This window comes from Zootermopsis nevadensis, unplaced genomic scaffold (genome assembly GCF_977971745.1).
Source record: "Zootermopsis nevadensis isolate Lab colony 2312 unplaced genomic scaffold, Znev_1.0 Znev_ptg000020l, whole genome shotgun sequence".
Classification (NCBI taxonomy): domain Eukaryota; kingdom Metazoa; phylum Arthropoda; class Insecta; order Blattodea; family Termopsidae; genus Zootermopsis; species Zootermopsis nevadensis.
Genome location: NW_028259152.1, coordinates 11,021,798 through 11,042,078, shown reverse-complemented (window position 1 = coordinate 11,042,078; position 20,281 = coordinate 11,021,798). Strand labels below are relative to the sequence as shown.

The 20,281-nt window shown below is 38.1% G+C and overlaps 1 protein-coding gene across 6 annotated transcripts in view; it reads left to right on the top strand.

Annotated features, from left to right (window-relative positions):
* The window catches only part of LOC110830582 (proton-coupled amino acid transporter-like protein pathetic), a 47,340-nt gene that overhangs the window by 21,064 nt on the left and 5,995 nt on the right, over positions 1-20,281 (top strand). For all 6 annotated transcript variants that reach the window (XM_022065689.2, XM_022065687.2, XM_022065685.2 and 3 more), the window contains 6 exons: positions 8,433-8,710; positions 11,908-12,058; positions 13,283-13,489; positions 14,961-15,236; positions 18,133-18,311; positions 19,441-19,613. In XM_022065689.2, coding sequence (XP_021921381.1) covers positions 8,583-8,710; positions 11,908-12,058; positions 13,283-13,489; positions 14,961-15,236; positions 18,133-18,311; positions 19,441-19,613 — 1,114 coding nt within the window. In that variant the 5' untranslated portion in view covers positions 8,433-8,582. The remainder of the gene's footprint in view (positions 1-8,432; positions 8,711-11,907; positions 12,059-13,282; positions 13,490-14,960; positions 15,237-18,132; positions 18,312-19,440; positions 19,614-20,281) is intronic.

Below are 20,281 nucleotides of genomic sequence, written 5' to 3'. Positions count from 1 at the left end.
GTTAAATAGATGCCTGTTTGAAAGGAGAAAATTTCAGGTCTCTTGGTATTCCATTACAGGGAGGTTTTACTGTTAAATTATGACCGCCTTTTTTTGTCATCGAAAATGTTAACAAGAATTTCTGCTGGGGTCGCATGTTCTACATCCAGACTTATACAGGCCAGTATCCATCTACTGCCGTTACAGCTCGCCGATTCTCGTCTGTGCTTGTTCGTGTTCATCCATATATGCTCCCGTTCGTGCATCACCGTGTTTTTCGTAATCCAATCCGTCTTTGTTCATGTTTGTCTGTGCTCGTATGTTCTCACCGGCTAAGTCTGAATCCAGCTATAGACAATCTGACGCCCTTATCAGTCAGCTTTCGCCATAGATAAGCTCACGTAATGAAGAGGGCAAAGTCCTATTATCTGTTACAGTTTTTATACGCCGCTCTACAAACTCCATGTGTTAAAATATAGCTTCGAATGAGATAATGGGATGATCATGAATATTGAATCCGGAGGAATGCGAAAAGGTGCAGCTGTGCCCTTGTTTGAAGATACTCTAGGCCGATGTTTTAGCCAGGGACCTCCAAAATGCAATGCAGAGTGCTGAGCTTATAGAACGCGACGTTCGGTCTGCAGTAATCATTGCTTGACATGAAGTTCACATCGAACTTTTTTCAAAATGGCGCATCGTGCTAGAAATGGAGACGTTACTTAAAGCTATGATCTTATTAAGATACGTGTGTAACTCTTCGGCTCATGGTAGGGTCACCCAAGCCGGACAGGTCTAAGGAGATGCGCTAGACTAAGAGTGATACCCTGGTCCTCCAGGTTGGGGGTTGGGTGTAGGGCTAACAACCTTTCACCTTTAAAAAAATATGTGTTACGAAAAAATCAACCAAGCCTCGGATCAGGACGGACTCTTTGGCACGACCACGGCAATTGAAAAAGGACATGAGATTTGGTACTTGGAACATTAGGAGCCTCTATAGGGCTGGGGCACTGAAATCAGTGTGTAGGGAATTAGGGAATTATAAGTTAGACTTAGTGGCAGTGCAGGAAGTGCGATGGGAGGGGGAGGGCACTATCCCAGTGGACAATTTTACATTTTTCTATGGAAAGGGGAATGACAATCATCAGCTAGGGACGGGTTTTTTTGTTCATAGCAGAATTAGGGCAGCAGTTAAGAGAGTAGAATTTGTTAGTGACAGGTTGTCTTACGTAATTTTGGAAGGACGTTGGTGCGACATCATTGTCCTTAATGTTCATGCCCCAACTGAAGACAAAAGCGATGATATCAAGGATAGCTTTTATGAAGAATTGGAATCAGTATTTGATACATTTGGCAAGTATCACATGAAAATTCTGCTAGGAGATTTCAATGCAAAAATTGGGAGGGAGGATATCTTCAAACCCATAATAGGTAGCGAGAGTCTCCATGCACTTAGTAATGATAACGGTGTTAGAGCAGTAACCTTTGCTATGTCAAAAGATTTAATTGTAAAAAGTACAAAATTTCCACACCGTGATGTTCATAAATACACTTGGACTTCCCCAGATGGCAGAACACACAATCAAATAGATCATGTTTTAGTAGATAAGAGAAGGCAGACAAATGTAATTGATGTGAGATCATTCAGAGGAGCAGATTGCGACACTGATCATTATCTGGTGGTAGCAAAAGTGAGGGAGCGGCTTTCAGTAAGTAGACGAACTAAACAAAATTTTGACACAGAAAGATTTGATTTGAAAAAATTAAGTGAGGGAGAGGCAAAGGAACAATATCAAGTTGAAATTTCGAATAGGTTTCAAATTTTAGAGACAAATGAGGATAATGAAAGTGTGGACATCAACAGGGAGTGGGAAAATGTCAGAAACTGCATCAAAATTTCAGCAAAAGAGAAACTAGGATACTACAGGAGAAAGCAAAATAAACCGTGGTTTGATGAAGAATGTTCAAAATTAATAGATCGAAGAAAGCAAACAAAATTTCAATGGTTGCAGAACCCAAACAAAACAAATGCGGATAATCTATGTAACGTGAGACGTGAGGCTAGTAGAACCTTTAGGACTAAGAAAAGGGAATACCTGAAGGGTAAAATTGCTGAACTTGAGACAAATAATAAGGAAAAAAACATCAGAGACCTGTACAGAGGCATTAATAACTTTAAGAAAGGATATCAACCCCAGACCAATTTGGTAAGGGATGATAGTGGCAATTTGCTTGCAGATCCAATAAAAATTGTGAATAGGTGGAAAAATTTCTTTAGCGAGCTCTTAAATGTTCATGATACTGGTGATATTAGACAGATTAAAATGCATACAGCTGAACTGTTGGTGCCAGAACCTAGCTTAGATGAAGTGGAACTAGCCATTGGGAAGTTGAAAAGTTATAAATCTCCAGGAATTGATCAGATTCCGGCCGAATTAATTAAAGCAGGTGGCAAAGGGTTGCATATGAGGATCCATAAGCTTATTCAGTTAATTTGGGATAAGGAAGAGATGCCACAACAATGGAAGGAATCCATAATTATTCCTATTCATAAGAAGGGGGACAAGACTGAGTGTGGTAATTACCGAGGAATATCGCTGCTATCAACCTCATACAAAATTCTATCCAACATTCTTTTGGCAAGATTAACCCCATATGCGAATGAAATTATTGGGGATCATCAGTGTGGGTTCAGACGAAACAGATCAACGATTGATCAGATCTTTTGCATTCGTCAGATACTAGAGAAAAAATGGGAGTTCGGTGGGACCGTACATCAGTTATTTATAGATTTCAAAAAAGCCTATGACTCTGTGAAGAGAGAAGTGCTATATAATATTCTTATTGAATTTGGTATACCAAAGAAGCTAGTGGGTCTAATAAAAATGTGCTTAAATGAAACCTGTAGCAAAATTCGAGTAGGTAAATATGTATCTGAGACATTCCTCATCAAGAACGGTCTAAAACAAGGAGATGCTTTGTCTCCCTTGCTCTTTAACTTTGCGCTAGAATACGCCATCAGGAAGGTCCAAGGTAGGCAGGAGGGTTTGCAATTGAATGGGACACATCAGCTATTGGCATATGCTGATGATGTTAATTTATTGGGGGACGATATAAATACAATAAAGAGGAACGCAGAAGTTTTACTAGAGGCTGGTAGACAAGTGGGGCTGGAAGTAAATTCAGAAAAAACTAAGTACATGTTAGTATCTCGTCATCAGAAGACAGGCGGGCAAAATTATCTTAGGGTGGCTAATAAATCCTTTGAAAGGGTTACAAAGTTCAAATATTTGGGAACAACAATAACAAATCAAAATGATACTTGTGAGGAAGTTAGGAGGAGACTAAATTCCGGAAATGCTTGCTACTTCTCAGTCCAAAATATTTTGTCTTCCCGTCTGATTTCTAAGAACCTGAAAATGAAAGTATACAAAACAATAATCTTGCCTGTTGTTTTGTATGGGTGCGAAACATGGTCTCTCACTCAGAGGGAGGAACACAGATTGCAGGTGTTTGAGAATCGGGTGTTGAGGAGGATATTTGGGCCTAAGAGGGAAGACGATGGGGCGTGGAGAAAACTGCACAATGACGAGCTTAAAAATCTGTACTGCTCCCCCAGTATTGTGAGGGTGATTAAGTCGAGAAGAGTGAGATGGGCGGGACATGTAGCGCGCATGGATGGGACAAGAGGTGTGCACCGGGTACTGGTTGGGAAACCTGAAGGGAAGAGACTGCTGGGGAGACCTTGACGTAGATGGGAGGATAATCTCAGGCGGGATCTATGGGAGATAGGAGTTGAAGGAAACTGGATTTTGTTGGCCCAGGACAGGGTCCGGTGGAGGGCTTTGGTTAATTCGGTGATGAACCTTCGGGTTCGGTAAGCCATCTAGTTAGTTAGTTAGTTAGTGTAACTTTTATTCAGAACGTTTTTCTGTGGGATGCGTTTTGGTTAAATCCAAGCGAAATATAATTTATGCCTTTCTACATGTCCATTGTCTGTTGATCAGCTTTGTCAACAATATATTCGCATCTGAAATAAATGTGCAGGAAGAACGAAGGGCGCTTTTTTGGGAACTGTGCCCTGCACTCTGGAGTGCGCATCCACTCTTACTTCATTTAGACTTGGCATGAGTGACCCCGTCTCCCGCTGTCACTTATTATCCAAACCGCGTAGAGTTTGACAATTTTTAACACGGCATTGTCCTGGATTTCTGACCTAATTTTATTCAACTACTGATTAATATCTTAATTGATATATGATATTATGTCTCACGGCCATGATGAGGAAACTAGATCCGACTCAAGGCTCCTTAAAGTCTACCCATGCCTGGTTTACAGGTCAGGCATCGAAAGTGCTGGATTTCAGCAACGCGGCAAACATGATTTCCTTTTATCGTTAAGATGGGGCCTCCGTGATCTTATTCTTCATGTTTTGTAACACGGCTTTAAAATACTGTAACATCATTCCTTCAGTCTTGAATAAATAAACAAACTTGTAACGGCGAGGAAAATTTTCCATTCAGGCAGTTAGTTTGCTGAACGTGATCGAGTTAAATGATAATACTCGTTTTAAAAGCGAAATCCATTAAGATTATCTTCCCAAAGCGGCGTGTGGGAGGATGAGAGAGAAGAATCTGGTATATTTCCACACAGCAGTGACATATATTTGTTCCTTTGTCTACTGATTAGTCTACAGAAGTTCTCAAAGGTCAGACGCGTTATGGGAAATTAGCCAACGCGGAACCTCTGTAATGGAAAATGTTTGTGTGTGCTATGTCAAATGCTGTGCTTGGAAATAACAGTAAAAAATCAGAATAAATTTGATAAACACTGAACAGTTCAGAATTTTTTTTCTTCCTGTGCCATGTGTAAATATTTAAGGCGAAATTACTGTTTTACATCTGCGCCTCTTGGAGTGTGAAATCGTAGTCGTGCAGCGTAGAAGGAAGAACATGGAATGTTTTTATGAAGTACCGAAGACAATATTAGGATCGAAGAAGGTAAATGACAGGAAGACTGAGGTAATTGCATAGGCCTGTTACAGAAGTTTCATAATTTGCACTTTTTACCTGATATTATTATGGTGATTAAATCAAGGAGGATGAGATGGGTGAAGCAAAAGCATGACGATGAACCTGCCCCAGGTAAAGGCGCTTTGGAAGGAATTAATATATACATTATCCAGATTTCCAAAACAAAGTTAAAACTTTGTTCATCATTACGTTCTTTGATCATCATCCTGTCGTGAAGAATACGTTTACTGGTTTCCATTGAAATTAATAAAAAGGTAGTACCATTGAACGCTATTTCCACGCTGTTTAGATGTTCTTGACGCTCTAGCGCGGGCGAAAAAATACCTTGTAGGATTTGAGGTTGTACGGCGGTGAGTCTGAAGACCGCTGTCTTCTGGGTTATTGCGCTGTGTAGTCTGGTAGAAGTAAGACAGCCAGCTTCGAAAAATATCTTATGAGCACATCAGTGTCAGTCTGTCGCGTTTTCTACAGGGTAATCAACGTGACTGATAGCTTTTTTTGGAGGGGGTGTCCCATATCAAAATTCTTACAGCGTAAATGTGCTGAGTGCCATTGTTCACACAGGGGTAGTCAACCCATATGATAATGGTGCAAGAAGACCAAAGACCCGACAGGAACCTCAAATCACGTCAATGCACCTAAGCTGATGTGGCGTAGACACTTTTGTAATGCCAGTGTACTCTAAAGAGTACACATTTTCAGTCTTGTAACACAAATAGGTTTCTTTTTTGTAATTGTATATATTCTTTGGTTTTAATGTTAGTTTACTGCAGATACAAGTATATTGTTTCAGAGTTTGTCCTGCTACAGACGGAACATTGCATAGATAAATAATTTTCATTTTGTTTTGTCAAATGTACAACCATACCGAAAGATGTTTGAGATGGAAGTTACAGCTAATAATGAGAGTTATGATGTTTATTATGTAGCCTTGCACCAGTTGTTTATATAATGAATACATTCTTCAGAAAACTGTGAAGTTTGATTTCTGAATAATGTAAATCAGGGGTCGGTTGTACCATAGCTCAGATGCCTAGGTGCTGGCTTCTCATAGCAGACATGGGTTTAGTCCAGTGTGACTTCACGAAGTAGCTTTAGAGAAGGTTAATTTATTTTTCCCCCTGATAATCAAAATTCTGCTTTTGCTCCATAGTTTTCCATCACCTCCCAGACAACACATCGCATTATCATACCCTTGTCCCTATCTCTGCTTGGGCACTGGGCTGATCTCAGAGTAGAGATAGCTTAGTTCAGTAAAGTAGGAGTTATATTGGACTGCTTTGGACTAGAATCAAATTAAATTCATCAGAGAATACACAGTGCACTGGTAGACATTCCAATACCAAATTTCATTGAAAATTATTTATTAATTTTGGAGATGAAATTTGCAGATGGGTCTCCTCATTATATAATCTTTAGGTAAAAGTAAGTAAAGTTTGTCCCACTATACGCCATGCAGGCGCTTGGGGGGAGTGTGGGTATAGCTCCTACTCTTCCTTGACCTCGGCACTAGATGGGGGGTAAGTGGTCGGCCGCGCTTTACCCCCCCGGGAAAGGACCCCGGTACCCATTGTAGAGGAGACTAGGTGGGCCCCAGAGCTGGTTTGGAAGCAGAGGCTAGAGGAAAAATCCTCTGCCCTCGTCGGGGATCGAACCCCAGTCGCCCAGGTAAAAACACATAATAACATACAATAATCTTTTCTATTCGAATAAGCTGCTGCATAATCGTCCTAACACATGAATAGGAGTTTAATACAGTAGGATATTGTTACAACATTCCTCATTAAGTTCTTATGTGTTTTTATGTTAATTTTTATAGTCCCAAATCAGTTTTTTTAGAACATGTACCGAACACTGCAGTGTTTTATTTAGTATTCCTCTATATATTTGGAGGGTCACAGTTTGAATCTTGGTCTGAAGACTGTGTATCCTCACAGAAGCATTTTTTTGTAGTTGTACTTAGTTTCCCCAGGAAAATGTCTGAATAGAAGCTTTAAAAAGGCCGCAGATACTCCCACCTGTGTGCTTTACAACTTGTAATTTCTTTTCTTATGCTAACAATCTGTTGGTAACAAACGTAATTAAATATAACCACAACAAGTATTTCTGCATGTTATTAGAGTGCAATATTGTGTTCCAGAATTTTTATGATAGTTTTACAGAAAACAGATGAGTTTAATAGGTTACAAAATGTTATAGTTGTGTTATAGTTATTTAATTTTTTTATTGACTAAAATAACTTGCATGTGAAGTCTTAATGTATGTTGGTATTATTGTGGTTGCATGTAATTTATAATTTATGGTTTCACCCAATCATGTTTGTAATTCTTTAAACATTTGTAACATTTGTGGAGAAGTTGTGTGTAATATTTTTCAGATATCAAGACCACGCTACCTATCTTTTTAGACACGAAGTTTTTAAACTTGGCCATATTCCTTGTAGCATTGTTTGGGTGCCAGTTCAGTTAGAAAACTGTTCACCACGTCTAATTTCCAAAATTATGAATATTGGGGGCGGGGGAATGCAATGTAAATTTGTTTTCCTGCTTTGTGTGGGTGTGAGAGGTAAGAACATAAATTACAAGTTCTTCTTTTCACAGTGCTCGGAACAATATTTGGACTTTAGAAGGATTAAATAAGTGAGCTGTTTAGGATGTTACATATTGAGAAACATGACTTATAGAGGCCATCAATTAATGTTAGAATAGTGAAATCTAAGAAGCTATCTTGAACTGGGCTATGTTGGAAGAGATAAAGAATGACTATATACAGATTTTCATGGGAAAATATCTTGGAAGACCAAGAATGAGATAGGAGGACACAACCAAAGTGTAGTTTAGGGAGATTGATTGTGAGGCTGAAAGGTAGATGTAATGGCTCAGAATAATGTCTGGATGTTTGAATTTGGTGTTAAGTGTTGAACCTTTGAGTTCTGCTGTCACATTAATAGATGTAATTAAATGTTATAATTGAGTCTCTTTTATGTTAGTGCACGTGTGTTTTTTGCTGTGATTAAGGTTAAAAATGAAAAGGTTTTGGTACTCTGAATTTGTATCTTTTAGGAAATCATTTTGATTTTTAGTGAAAAGACTCACAGCTGGAGATTCCTGTTTCTCTTTTCTCCTATTTCTCTTTTATGTATCTACTGAGTGACATCTGCTGTTGAGATAAGAGTTTTTCTCTGCCATAAGATGAGACGCTTCGGTTAGCAACAGAGTTGTAATTTACTTCCAACCTTTGGCACCTATGTTAATATACTGTTGTGCTCCAAGGTTTACATTTATATATTTAGAACACTTTGATTATCTCTGAACTGAGCATAGCTTTTCAGTAAAGTGTTTTTGAATATTTTTCAAGTTCATTCAGAATCATCACTTTTTCTCCAACAGAATAGAATTCCAAACACTGTTAACTTTGTTACAGCTTAATCCAGGTATTGCAACAACAGCAAAAGCAGCCAAATTGAGAAAAGAAGAAAGACAGCCATTACTCTTGAGCAGCACAGAACCCCTTAATGACACGTATGATAAAGGGATAATTCCAAGGCCTGATCTCCGAACATCTCCTGACAGCATGATAGTTCATCTCCCAGGTCCACTGGAGTCTGGTGGTGCAGTAGATATAAAGCCATTATATGGAGACAGCACAGGAGATAGTATTTACAATCCAATTCTCAACCGAGAGTTGGAACATCCTACCTCGTAAGCACTGATTTCAACAAATTCTAATCTTAACTTCATCTCAGGCTTCAAAGTAGAAGTACATGCAATATGCTATTAATGTCACCTTTATTTCACAGAAAAAGTAGGCGCTTGGGGGGAAAGGAGGTATAGCTCCTACTCATTCTTGACCTCAGCACTAGATGGGGGTGAGTGGTCAGCATCACGCTCTGGCCATGCTCTACCCCTGGTAAAGAACCCTGGTACTCATTGGATAGGAGGCTGGGTGGTCCTCAGAACCGGTCTAGAGGAAAAATTCTCTGCCCCGTTGGGAATCAAACCCCGGTCGTCCAGTCCGTAGCCAGTCACTATAGTGACTGAGCTATGCCGGCTCATTTTGTTTCATAGAACACAGACATTCAAAATAATTAAAAATGTATTACTAAAATGTTTGTTGATAATTAAGGCTTAAATGAGAATAAACTTGTATGTTTTTGAAGATATCCGTCTTCTGGGTTGTTGCGCTGTGTAGTCTGGTCAGGCCCTGATGACGGAGGCAGTATGACCTCTGAAACGTTGGTTAACATCGACCAGACTACACAGCGCAACAACCCAGAAGACGGATATCTTCATACTCACCGCTGTGAGAACCTCAAGTCTTACATTGTATGTTTTTATTTTTGTGAAAAACTCATGAAAATATTTCTCCTCGCCTCCTGAATCTGCATAATTTGAGGATGTCTGAAAATAAAATTTTAAGGCAAATACTTGAACTGAAAACATGAAGAGACTTATAGATTGAGGAAATTAAATATTTAAAAGTATCACAATTTGTACTGATTACCTGCTATTATTAACTTGAGTGAAGAAGGTTGTCGAGGTTGGGATGTGTAATATTCATGGTGATAGAAGATATGCATACAAAATTTTGGTTGGGGTCATGATGGTAAGCACTTGCTTGAAAGTTTTGAGCATGATTTAAAGGCTAATATTAAGTGAATTAGAATGTGGAGATATGGACTGGATTGGAGTCAAATTGTAGACCTTTGTGACAAAAGTGATGAATTTTTAGGATCTATAAGAGTAGAAGATTTTTCAGTCATTCTCATCCGAGAGGTAGAACTTCCTTCCCTTGGAATTATTCATTTATACTAATTTTAATTAGACTTAACCACATCCCTGAGTTTTTCTTAAATATTAGTTAAATATTATACTTTTTATTTCACACTTCGAATGAACCTACATACATGAAATTATTGATATGTGTTTTGATGCAAAATATTTAATTGTACTGTTCTAAATGTTGTTTATATAGTTTTGATTATTATAATCATGAGTTATCTTGGGATCACTTTCCACTGTTTGAAAAAATCTGCTTCTTCACAAGAAGAAGTGGCACACAAATGCTATAGCAGGTAGCACAGGACATGTGCTACAGAAACATAAAAGTCCTCCTGTTTATGTGTACTCTAGCATAAAAGTACATTATATGATAAAGGTTAATTTATGTTCAAGATTTCATTCTGCATTTATGACATGGTTGTTAAGAAACAATATTTGTCATTTTGTGGCATCACACCGTCTTTTAAAACGGTATCTTATGCAATTCAACAATATTATTTATTATTGATCTGCCTTTATATAGACATTTGCCTTATGCAAAGATAAAATGTTGCCATATAAAGTTCATATTCAAAATAGGATAAGAGCTATAAATTAGATATGTGTCTACTGTGTTATATCAGAAATTATGAAGGGGATTGGCTGTGATTGTTTATATAACCTTAAGACAACAAACAGAAGACAAAATTCATTCATACCACAGACTGGGGTCTTATGGTTAATACACACTGAATAGCCAAGAGAACTTTTGATATTTTTTTTGATTAATAATGATGAAATTTTTATTGGGGTTAATGTTTTATTTTATGCCAAGTGCTGGGTCAGAGGTGAAGCCTCGACTGAGGACCAAGGCCATGATAACATTCTGGCTGCCAAGAGTTATCTCACACCTCTGAGGCACATAAATGAACAGCAAGAATGATGAGAGGCAGGGGAAAGTTAAAGTACTCAGAGAAAAACCTCTCCCATTCCACTTTGTATACCACAGATCTTGCAATATCATTGTCTGTCATGCCAGGGAGTCCAGCACTGTAAACTGTAACCAACAGACTTAATAAATGTCATTGTCATTGTCATTTAGTCATTGAACTCTGCATAGTGTTGCGTCCCCAATAGAAGTTTATGGTATGAGACTTCAGAAACTTCTGCCATTGCTCTCTATTGTGCCTGAGAGATATGAAATAACAGGAGAATTTAAACAGCAATATAATAAGGACCTTTACAATTATCACCTCATTTAGTTACAGAGTTACATCAAGAAAGATGAAATGTGCAGGGCATATAGCATGCATAAAGGAAGCAAGAAGTGCTTTGAAGACAGTCTTCTGGGGTGTTGTACTGTGTAGCGAGGTAGAAGAAGTTTACTGACTTTACAGAGGTATCAAGCTCCTCTGAAATGTTGGTAAACTTGTACAGGACTATATGGCACAACATTGCAGAAGACTGCCATCTTTATACTCACCACCATAAGAACCTGAAATCTCACTAAGAATTGCTTTGCTTTCTCTAGTTCAAAGTGAGATTAAGTAATTGGAGAATGTGCACAATTATATAATGAGGAGTTTCACTATTGATCTCTTCACTTAATGCAGTTACCAAGAACAGTGAGCTGGGTAAAGTACGTAGTATGTGTGGTGGACAGAGACAATGAATACTGAATTTTTACTGGAAAACTCCAGGGGAACAGACCTTTCTTGTGACTTAATCAGGTTAAAGAATGTGTTTATATGTGTCTTAAAACATAAGGTATGAAGTAGAGTTTACTGGTTCATGATGGTGTCCAATGATGGCCTTTTTAGACACATCAATGACATTTTGGATCCTATAACAGCAGGAAATTCCTTTACCACCTCACAACAAGGATGCTTATGTAGGATTTGAGGTTTTCACAGTGACGAGTCTGAAGATGGCTGTCTTCTGAAGACAGCCATCTTTAAGGACGCTTATCATAAATTTGGTTAATTGCCTAGTTTGTTACTTTGTTACTTTATCTCATTACAAACAAACTTTTTAGCATCACAAAACTGAGTGTCTTATGTTGCAGTTTCCCGTGTAATTTTAAAATTATATAAACATATTAGTTGTTTATGCTCTTAATTGTCCTATTATATTTTCAGGAACTTGGATACAATGATTCATTTGTTGAAGGGGAATGTAGGAACTGGAATTCTGGCTATGCCAGATGCATTTAAAAATGCAGGTCTTGTTGTTGGAACTGTGGGAACACTACTCCTGGGTGTAATCTGCACCCATTGCATGCACATGCTGGTAAGAGCTGCCATACTGATCACTTTCCCCTCAGGTTGGATTGTTTTATGCATGGACAGCATAGTATTTGCTTCCATATACATCAGGGGTCGTCAACGTTTTTATACCTACCGCCCACTTATGTATCTTTGTTGATGGTAAAATTTCCTTACCGCCCACCGGTGCCATGTACTGCCCACCACCATGAAAGAGGTACAGCTCGAAGACTGAGTGATGGCCGGTGGTAAGCTCTGCCCTCGTTATGCGCACTAAACTCATGCCTTTGGCTACGGAGCTCATTCATTGCTCCCTTGTCCATGAGTATACTTCGAGAAGTGTCCGGTGAATTATTATCTATATTCAAAGTTTAGAGATGGAATTCAAAAGTAAATTGTAAAAGCATGTTTTAAAAAGTCAAACTCGCGAAGTTGTTAGCAATGTATTCGATATATGGAGGAAGAACAAAATTTGTAACAATGGACAAAAACCACCACTGCCGACCATGAAAGCTTGAATTGCCCACTAGTGGGCGGTAGGGACCATGTTGATGACCCCTGATCTACATCTTCCCGAGTCATCATGACATTCATCCTTATAGCACTTATCTGATGTTGCATACTTTCAGCAAATGATACATTAGTTAATAAACTAAAATAGGTCACAAACTCTTCATCCCATGTTACTGTTGATTCATAATTCTCAATCACCTAGCCCTTTCTCATTTGACACTACATTTCCTCAGCAGGTGGTATAGCAGTGTCCATCCATCCTCCTGCCTGGTCACCTGGATACCCAGCCACCTGCCTACCCATAATCACCTGTTATTGATTTATAACACATTCATGTATGTGCATATTTATTGATGGTAATCAAGTAATGTTTAATCATTATTTATAGCTAGATGATAGTGGTTTGCATTACTGATAGTCATCTGCAGATAGAATATATAAAATCTTACTTTTAAAGCATTTATGTCTCTGTTTGTCCATGGTTGTAAGAATACATATTTAATAAAGCATTTCTAGAAGATAATGTTTGAACATCCAAAGAACGTTGTTGTTGTTGTTGTTGTTACACTTTCATGAAAATGCACCTGGGTCTATTCCAACTCAGAATTAATTGTGAGATACTGACCCTCAATATAAAATAGGTCTCCCTGAATGGGGAATCAGTCCGTTACTACGTTCATAGTCAGTCACTGTTAATGTAATGGGAAGGAGAAGTTTAGTATCTTATTTTTTTTAGGTTAAATGCTCTCATGAATTGTGTCAAAGGACCCAGGTTCCAGCCTTGGGCTTCTCTGAAGTATGTGAGACTGCATTCAAGACTGGACCGCCAAATGTACGAAAATACTCTAAAGCTGTGAGGATTATTATTAATATATTCCTCTGCATTACTCAGCTTGGATTCTGCTGTGTTTATTTTGTTTTTGTGGCGGCCAACTTAGAAGAGGTATGGTCAATTATTAGTGTGAATAATATTTAGGCATTTAGTTTTGGGTAGAACTCTCATTTCAAGTTTCTCAAGGCTTCTATATAACTGGCATGAGTCCGTGCCAAGATGATTGAGCTCCATGGTTGAAGCTCAAAGATTCTGGATGTCTTATTAAAGATGTCAGGTCTTGGAAATACCCTTTTAATGGTTAACACTGTAATTAATTTTTTCTATGTCATTAGTATACTTAAAATAAATTCTAAAGTGTGTGTTTTTGCAAGTAAAAAGTTTACCTATGGTCATATTTGCACATGGAACTTTAAAATCAGAATGAAAATTGCAGGTACAAAAGAAAAAGTGAAAGAAATACATTATTTAGATATCAGGATTAGATTTTTCAAATGTGAATTTTGCATCAGTGCTACCCGTTCCCTGCCATTCTAACTGTTCTATGAGGGAACATGGGGAACCAATCAATAAAAGTGTAGTTTTACCTCCAATTTGCTTTTGGAGCACTCAGAAAAGACACGAACATTAATTCACATTTCTCTTGAAATTGGGCAGATGTATTGATTCTTTGTTTAACAGATGTCTGGCATAATTCATTGTAGTTAATGGAAGGTATAGAAAAGCCACACACAAATACAAGGAGGTTAAGAATGACTGGAATTATAATGCCATCTGTATGCTTACATCACTTCTGGTATAGGACACAAAATTTCAAGTGCTTGATTTTTGTTGTACAGATTGTACAATAAAGGTTAATGTTATATTTAGGTAGTGAAAGTTTGCTATTCAGCAATTAAATGTAATACACATGAGTTAGCGTTCTGGACTAGTGTGCAGATGGTCTTACAGAGTGGTGCATGAAATGAAGTTTAAATAAAAGCTTTAATATTCATATCATGGTACATCTGTGAATGCAAAGAACAATTCATGGAAATTCATCCTTGATGGATTAGATGCTCAATAAGATCACATTCTTTCATGCTAATTCAGAAATGCAAAGAGCTACATTCGTGATGTTTTAACAGCACATATCCTCCATAATTTCACTACACATTGAACAGTCAGACCCCTGAGTTGTATTAATGAGGCTGGGGGTTTTTTTTGGAAAGGATTTATCCTTAAGGTAATCAAAAATGGAGAAGTCGCAGGGGTTTATGTCTGGGCTGTTGGGTGGCCACTGATCTCCTGCTCAACATGAATGTGGGAAGAACTTGTTACTTGTATGCAATGTTATGTTTTTCAGATATAACTTAAAATATATACATCATTGTTATGTTTTTATGACATGAATACAAGTCTGCAGTGCTATCACTATACCAGTCAGCACAGTGATTTTCTATAAGAATTTTAAAAGTAAACTTTTGCATCTCAAGCTGTAGCATGCTACTATTTAAATATGTGAAGGCGATGTGCATGATGAGGCATATGGAATGCCTACATGGATCCTAATGTTGCATAACTTTGTTTTAATGTGTTTTAGGTTATGAAACATTTCTTTGGCCTCAAGCTGACTGTACATTACTACCTGCTGATGCTATTGTTTCCTATGATACTGTTGAACTGGGTGAAGAACCTCAAGTACCTCACCCCTGTCTCACTATTTGCTGCTGTTATCACTGTGACAGGGCTTGGTATCACCTTCTTCTACATGCTACAGGGTCTTCCTCGCACTTCCACTGTTAAGGCCTTTGCTGGTTGGAAGCATCTGCCACTTTATTTTGGCACTGCCATATATGCCTTTGAGGGCATTGGTGTGGTAAGTATAAAAATATTTTAAAGTTGTCATTAATTTTCTTATTCTTACATTTAATCCTTATCTGTTTGAATTCTGGCAGTGGTCAAGTATTGGGAATGGCAGTAAACAATGAAAATTATATTATTAAAAAATTAAGAGCAAATCACATTTATCAAATGTTTGCTACCATTCATTTCAGAATATTTTGTCTCCCATGTCATATTAGAAAACATAAAGATTAGAATATACAAAACTTTAAAGCTATCCATTGTGTTGCGTTGGTTATAAAATTTGCCACAGTGGATTTAGTTTCATTATGTTTGAGAACACAAGGTGATGAGAAGATTATTTTAACCCAAGAGAAAGGAAGTAGCAATAGGATAGAGAAAACTGCGTAATGAGAAGCTTCCTAACTTGTGCTGTTGGTCATATAATATTAGGATGATCAAGTCAAGGTGTGGGATGTGTAGCATGCATGGGAAATATAAAAAACAAAATTTGTATTGTAATACTTAAAGGTAATGGATCATGTGGGAGGACAACATATAACTAACTAACTAACTAACTAGATGGCTTACCGAACGCGAAGGTTCATCACTGAATTAACCAAAGCCCTCCACCGGTCCCTGTCCTGGGCCAACAAAATCCAGTCTCCTTCAACTCCTATCTCCCATAGATCCTGTCTGAGATTATCCTCCCATCTACGTCTAGGTCTCCCCAGCGGTCTGTTCCCCTGAGGCTTCCCAACCAATACCCGGTGCACACCTCTTGTCCCATCCATTCTCTTAACTGATGCCCTAATTCTGCTATGAACAAAAAACCCCGTCCCTAACTGATGGTTGTCATTCCCCTTTCCATAGAAAAATGTGAATTTATCCACTGGGATTGTGCCCTCCCCTTCCCATCGCACTTCCTGCACTGCCACTAAGAGTAACTTATAATTCTCTAGATCAGAGAATGGTGTTATAAATGGATCTCAAGGGAATGGGGTGTGAGGGTTTGTACTCAATTCAAGTGGCTCAGGAAAGATGCAGTGGTGGACTTTCAATAAGAACAGAGAATTTCTTGACTAGCTGAGCAACTGTCAGCTTTTCAGGCCTTCTGTCTTTGGGCTGAACATTAACACTGTAGTGAATAGTTCTGCTGTTTTGCCTTTAGAGAGTCCTAGTAGTTATTTGATCATTGTCATGTTCTTCATCCATTAATGCTTCCACCTTGGTAATTGGTGAGATATGCTGTGGTATATCAGAGGGGCTTGTACAAGCCCCTTACTTGTGTCATTTATCAGTATGGAAAATATCGGATTATAAAGTAAATGCACTAGTATCAAAATATCAATACACATACATCCATATATTGATATATCTTGCCCATTCGTACTTCCAGATGCTAAAATGGAAGCAAACAAATACATATTTCTGATGCAAGCCCCTTGTTAACAAATTAGTGGCACACCCCTGGGTGTTTGCCTTATGACTAAAGTGGCCCGTCCTCGTACGAGTCTGACTTGCGAGTCTGGCTCGGCGAGCTTGACTCGTGAGCCGGGCTCAGATATATTTCACCACAAATGCATAGCAGACTCGGCTTGTGACACCCCACCCACAAACAAGTTTGGCTCGATGGAACCCGAGCCGAGCCGGACTCGCAAGCCAGACTCGTACATGGATGGGCCGCTTAAGAATTCTCTGTTCTCTTTCATCTCATTGTCATTGCTTCAGCATCTGTATCTACTATTTTCTTGCTCTGTGATATTTATCTTCCTAGTCCTGATCTCCGCAATTATCTTTTATTCAGCATTACATTTTTAATGCTTCCAGATATATCCCATTGCCATCCGTGTATGACACATGGCCAGATCTCTGTATTCTTTATTTTGCGAGATATACTTTAAACTGTGCTATTTCCTTTCTTATTAACTTATCATTCTTTGCCATCTAACTGAAGCTATTGATGAAACACCATTACACATTATTATTATTAAATTTATCTTGTAGGTTATTTAATGACGTTGGATCAACCACATATATTATGTAGTATCTAGAGGTCTGTGAAAATGATTCCTTGATGAACATTATGCTGCCAGCTGCATTGGTTGTGCTGCCTCAAACCCATGTTTGCTAATGTCACTTGACTTAATCTTGAGATCTTGTCATGTGGTTTAATACCTCCTATACTGCCACGGTGGTCTAGCGGTTAGAACGCTGGCCTTGTAATACTGGGGTCCCGGGTTCGATTCCCGGTGGTGTTCAGATTTAAAACTTGTGTTGGGCAAGGCTGTGGTCCAGGCATCACGGAGTTTTCCTCCGGGATTTCCCCGGTTTCTCCGTGGCATCCCAACAATTACTCCACTTTCATCATCATTTTGCAAAAAGGGGGTCACAGCAGGAGCGTTAAATGTCGCGGTCCCGGTCGAACTCATATACTGATGGGTCGTGAATTCTGCTTACCACCAATGCACACCATGCTGAATGGTGTGTACTGGACATGAAAAAAAAATACCTCCTCTGCTAAACAGCATTGAATTGAATTACATGAGCCATGCAGCAAGTGAATAAAAGCATGCTTAGCAGAATGTGGACAAAACTGAATTAGTTTTGGGGCTTGTGACATGTTATAAAAGGTACACACACACACACACACACACACACAGAGTACTTATAAAAGAATTAAGGGTGTGTTCTGTCCTTTGGTACAAGTTCTCATTCCAGTCCTCTATAAAAGAAAAGTTCTAAAAGGCTGAATTTGCTAAATATGTTTATAGTTAATATCTTTAGTGAACTGGAAAGAATGTGGAAGAAAGCAGGCTTTTTAAGTAACCTCTTGCAGCATTTTTTTAGAGGTAAGAAAAACTGTGACAACAATACAATGGAAGTTGTTCAGGTATATACATGATTTTACATGTTGTCTTTGCCTTTAGGTTTTGCCTCTGGAAAACAATATGAAAAATCCTCAAGACTTTGGTGGTTGGACAGGAGTCCTTAACACAGGAATGGTGATTGTCGCAGCTCTATATACATCAGTTGGATTCTTCGGTTATTTGAAGTATGGTGAAAGGGTTTTAGGCAGTATCACTCTTAATCTCCCACCAAATGACATGTAAGTTTTCCTACTTTTAACATTATAGGACTACAGATACTTATATCAGTATGTCTTAGACCACGGTGATCTAGCAGTTAGAACACTAGGCTTGTAATATTCGGGTCCTGGGTTCGATTCCCGGCGGTGGTCAGATTTACAACTTGTGTTGGGCAAGGCTGTGGTCCAGGCATCACGGAATTTTCCTCCAGGATTTCCCCGGTTTCTTTGTGGCATCCCAACAATTACTCCACTTTCATCATCATTTTGCAAAAAGGTGGTCACAGCAGGAGCATTAAATGTCGTGGTCCCGGTCGAACCCATGTACTGATGGGTTGTGAATCCTGCTAACCACCAATGCACACGATGTTGAATGGTGTGTACCGAATATGAAAAAAAAATATCAGTATGTCTTCTAAAGTTATGTATGTATTTTTGCAACTTTACAAATACACTTGCAACAAATTTGCCCTGGTAGCTTCTGTAATCTATTTAGATCACTAAAGAAATTTTTGCAGGACAGGAGCTAGATATTAGTGCAAAAAATCCATTTGCTACTGTGTGCTCTTCAATAGCACCAAACAAAAGTCTACATGTGACAAATGTTTGTGAGATGTTATGTTAGAAATTAACCCAGTGAGTTCTAAAGCTGACTTTCATATCCTTCATATTGTACAAATTCGTACTTAATTAAATATTTTATCTATCAGTCTTTGTCATAAAGGATGGTGTCTTTGATGCCTCTGATAAGAAAAATACGTAGTTCTTGAAAATTCTTAAAGAGTTTGAGTGTCGTCATGGGATGTGTCCAGTATATCTGTTATATCTGTTGAGTCAGTCCCTCTGATCCTAAACACTCTGTTCAAACATTAAAGATACATTTTAATGTTTGTGAGTATCAGAATACCATAATAGAATAATTAATTTCTAGTTTTAATTATGCATTGATAAACATTAAAGGTATGAAAAGTTTTATAAAGCAGGGCATACAACATTTAAAATTATCTACATGTAAGTTTCCTTACATCTCTTTAGACAAAAAATGTTATGGTAACAAGTCTTAATATAAGTATTGCATGTAGAAGCAAATATATTCACAAACACCCTGTCTCAACCTTTGGAAATAATATGAGTTGTGTGTTTTCTTCAGTTTAGCTCAGTCTGTGCGTCTGATGATGGCACTAGCGATATTCCTGTCATATGGACTACAGTTCTATGTTCCCATGAACATCATTTGGCCATTGGTCAGGCCCTACCTGCAGAGTGAGCGAGCGCAGATGTTTGGTGACTATCTCATCAGAACATGTCTTGTGGTGTTCACATGTAAGTTTCTTCTCTCCACATCCAGGCATCCTCTACCATTTAAATCAGTGAATACAAAGACAGGATTCAAACCTTTCCATTCATTTAGGATTACACTTTTATGAGCACATTTCATTTATATTGGCATTACATTCTGTCCTCAAAAGAAAGTGCAGCTAAATTGTTGATACATTTTCAGTATGTCACAATCTCAGGCTACAGCCAGAATCATAATGGTGCCTTGGTAGGGTTACAAAGAACTCTCGGAAGAATTTAACCCTTTAGTGCTGAAAAGTACACTTTCTTCTTGTTTTATCATTTTTTCACAATTTTTTTAATTTCACGCATCTAAAAATTAATCTTTTTCTATGTGTAATGAATTTTTTTTAAACATCTGATGTCAACCGTTTTACCTTCTCTATTCAGTATTTGTTCCAACTAGCTATTATTTCATTAATGTGTTTGTTGTATGATGTGCTCAGAGCATTAGTAATTTTTGTGAGTTTTATCTAGAAATTTCTTGATTTCCAAGCACTTAGCAAAATTTTGTCAAATTTTGTTTGCTATTTACGTTATGTTTATTCTAACCAGTACCATTAATTTCAAATGAATTACTTTTCATTATAATGAATACATAAAGTACATGTGTGGTATATATTTACGTTCCTATACTATCATCTCAGGTCACT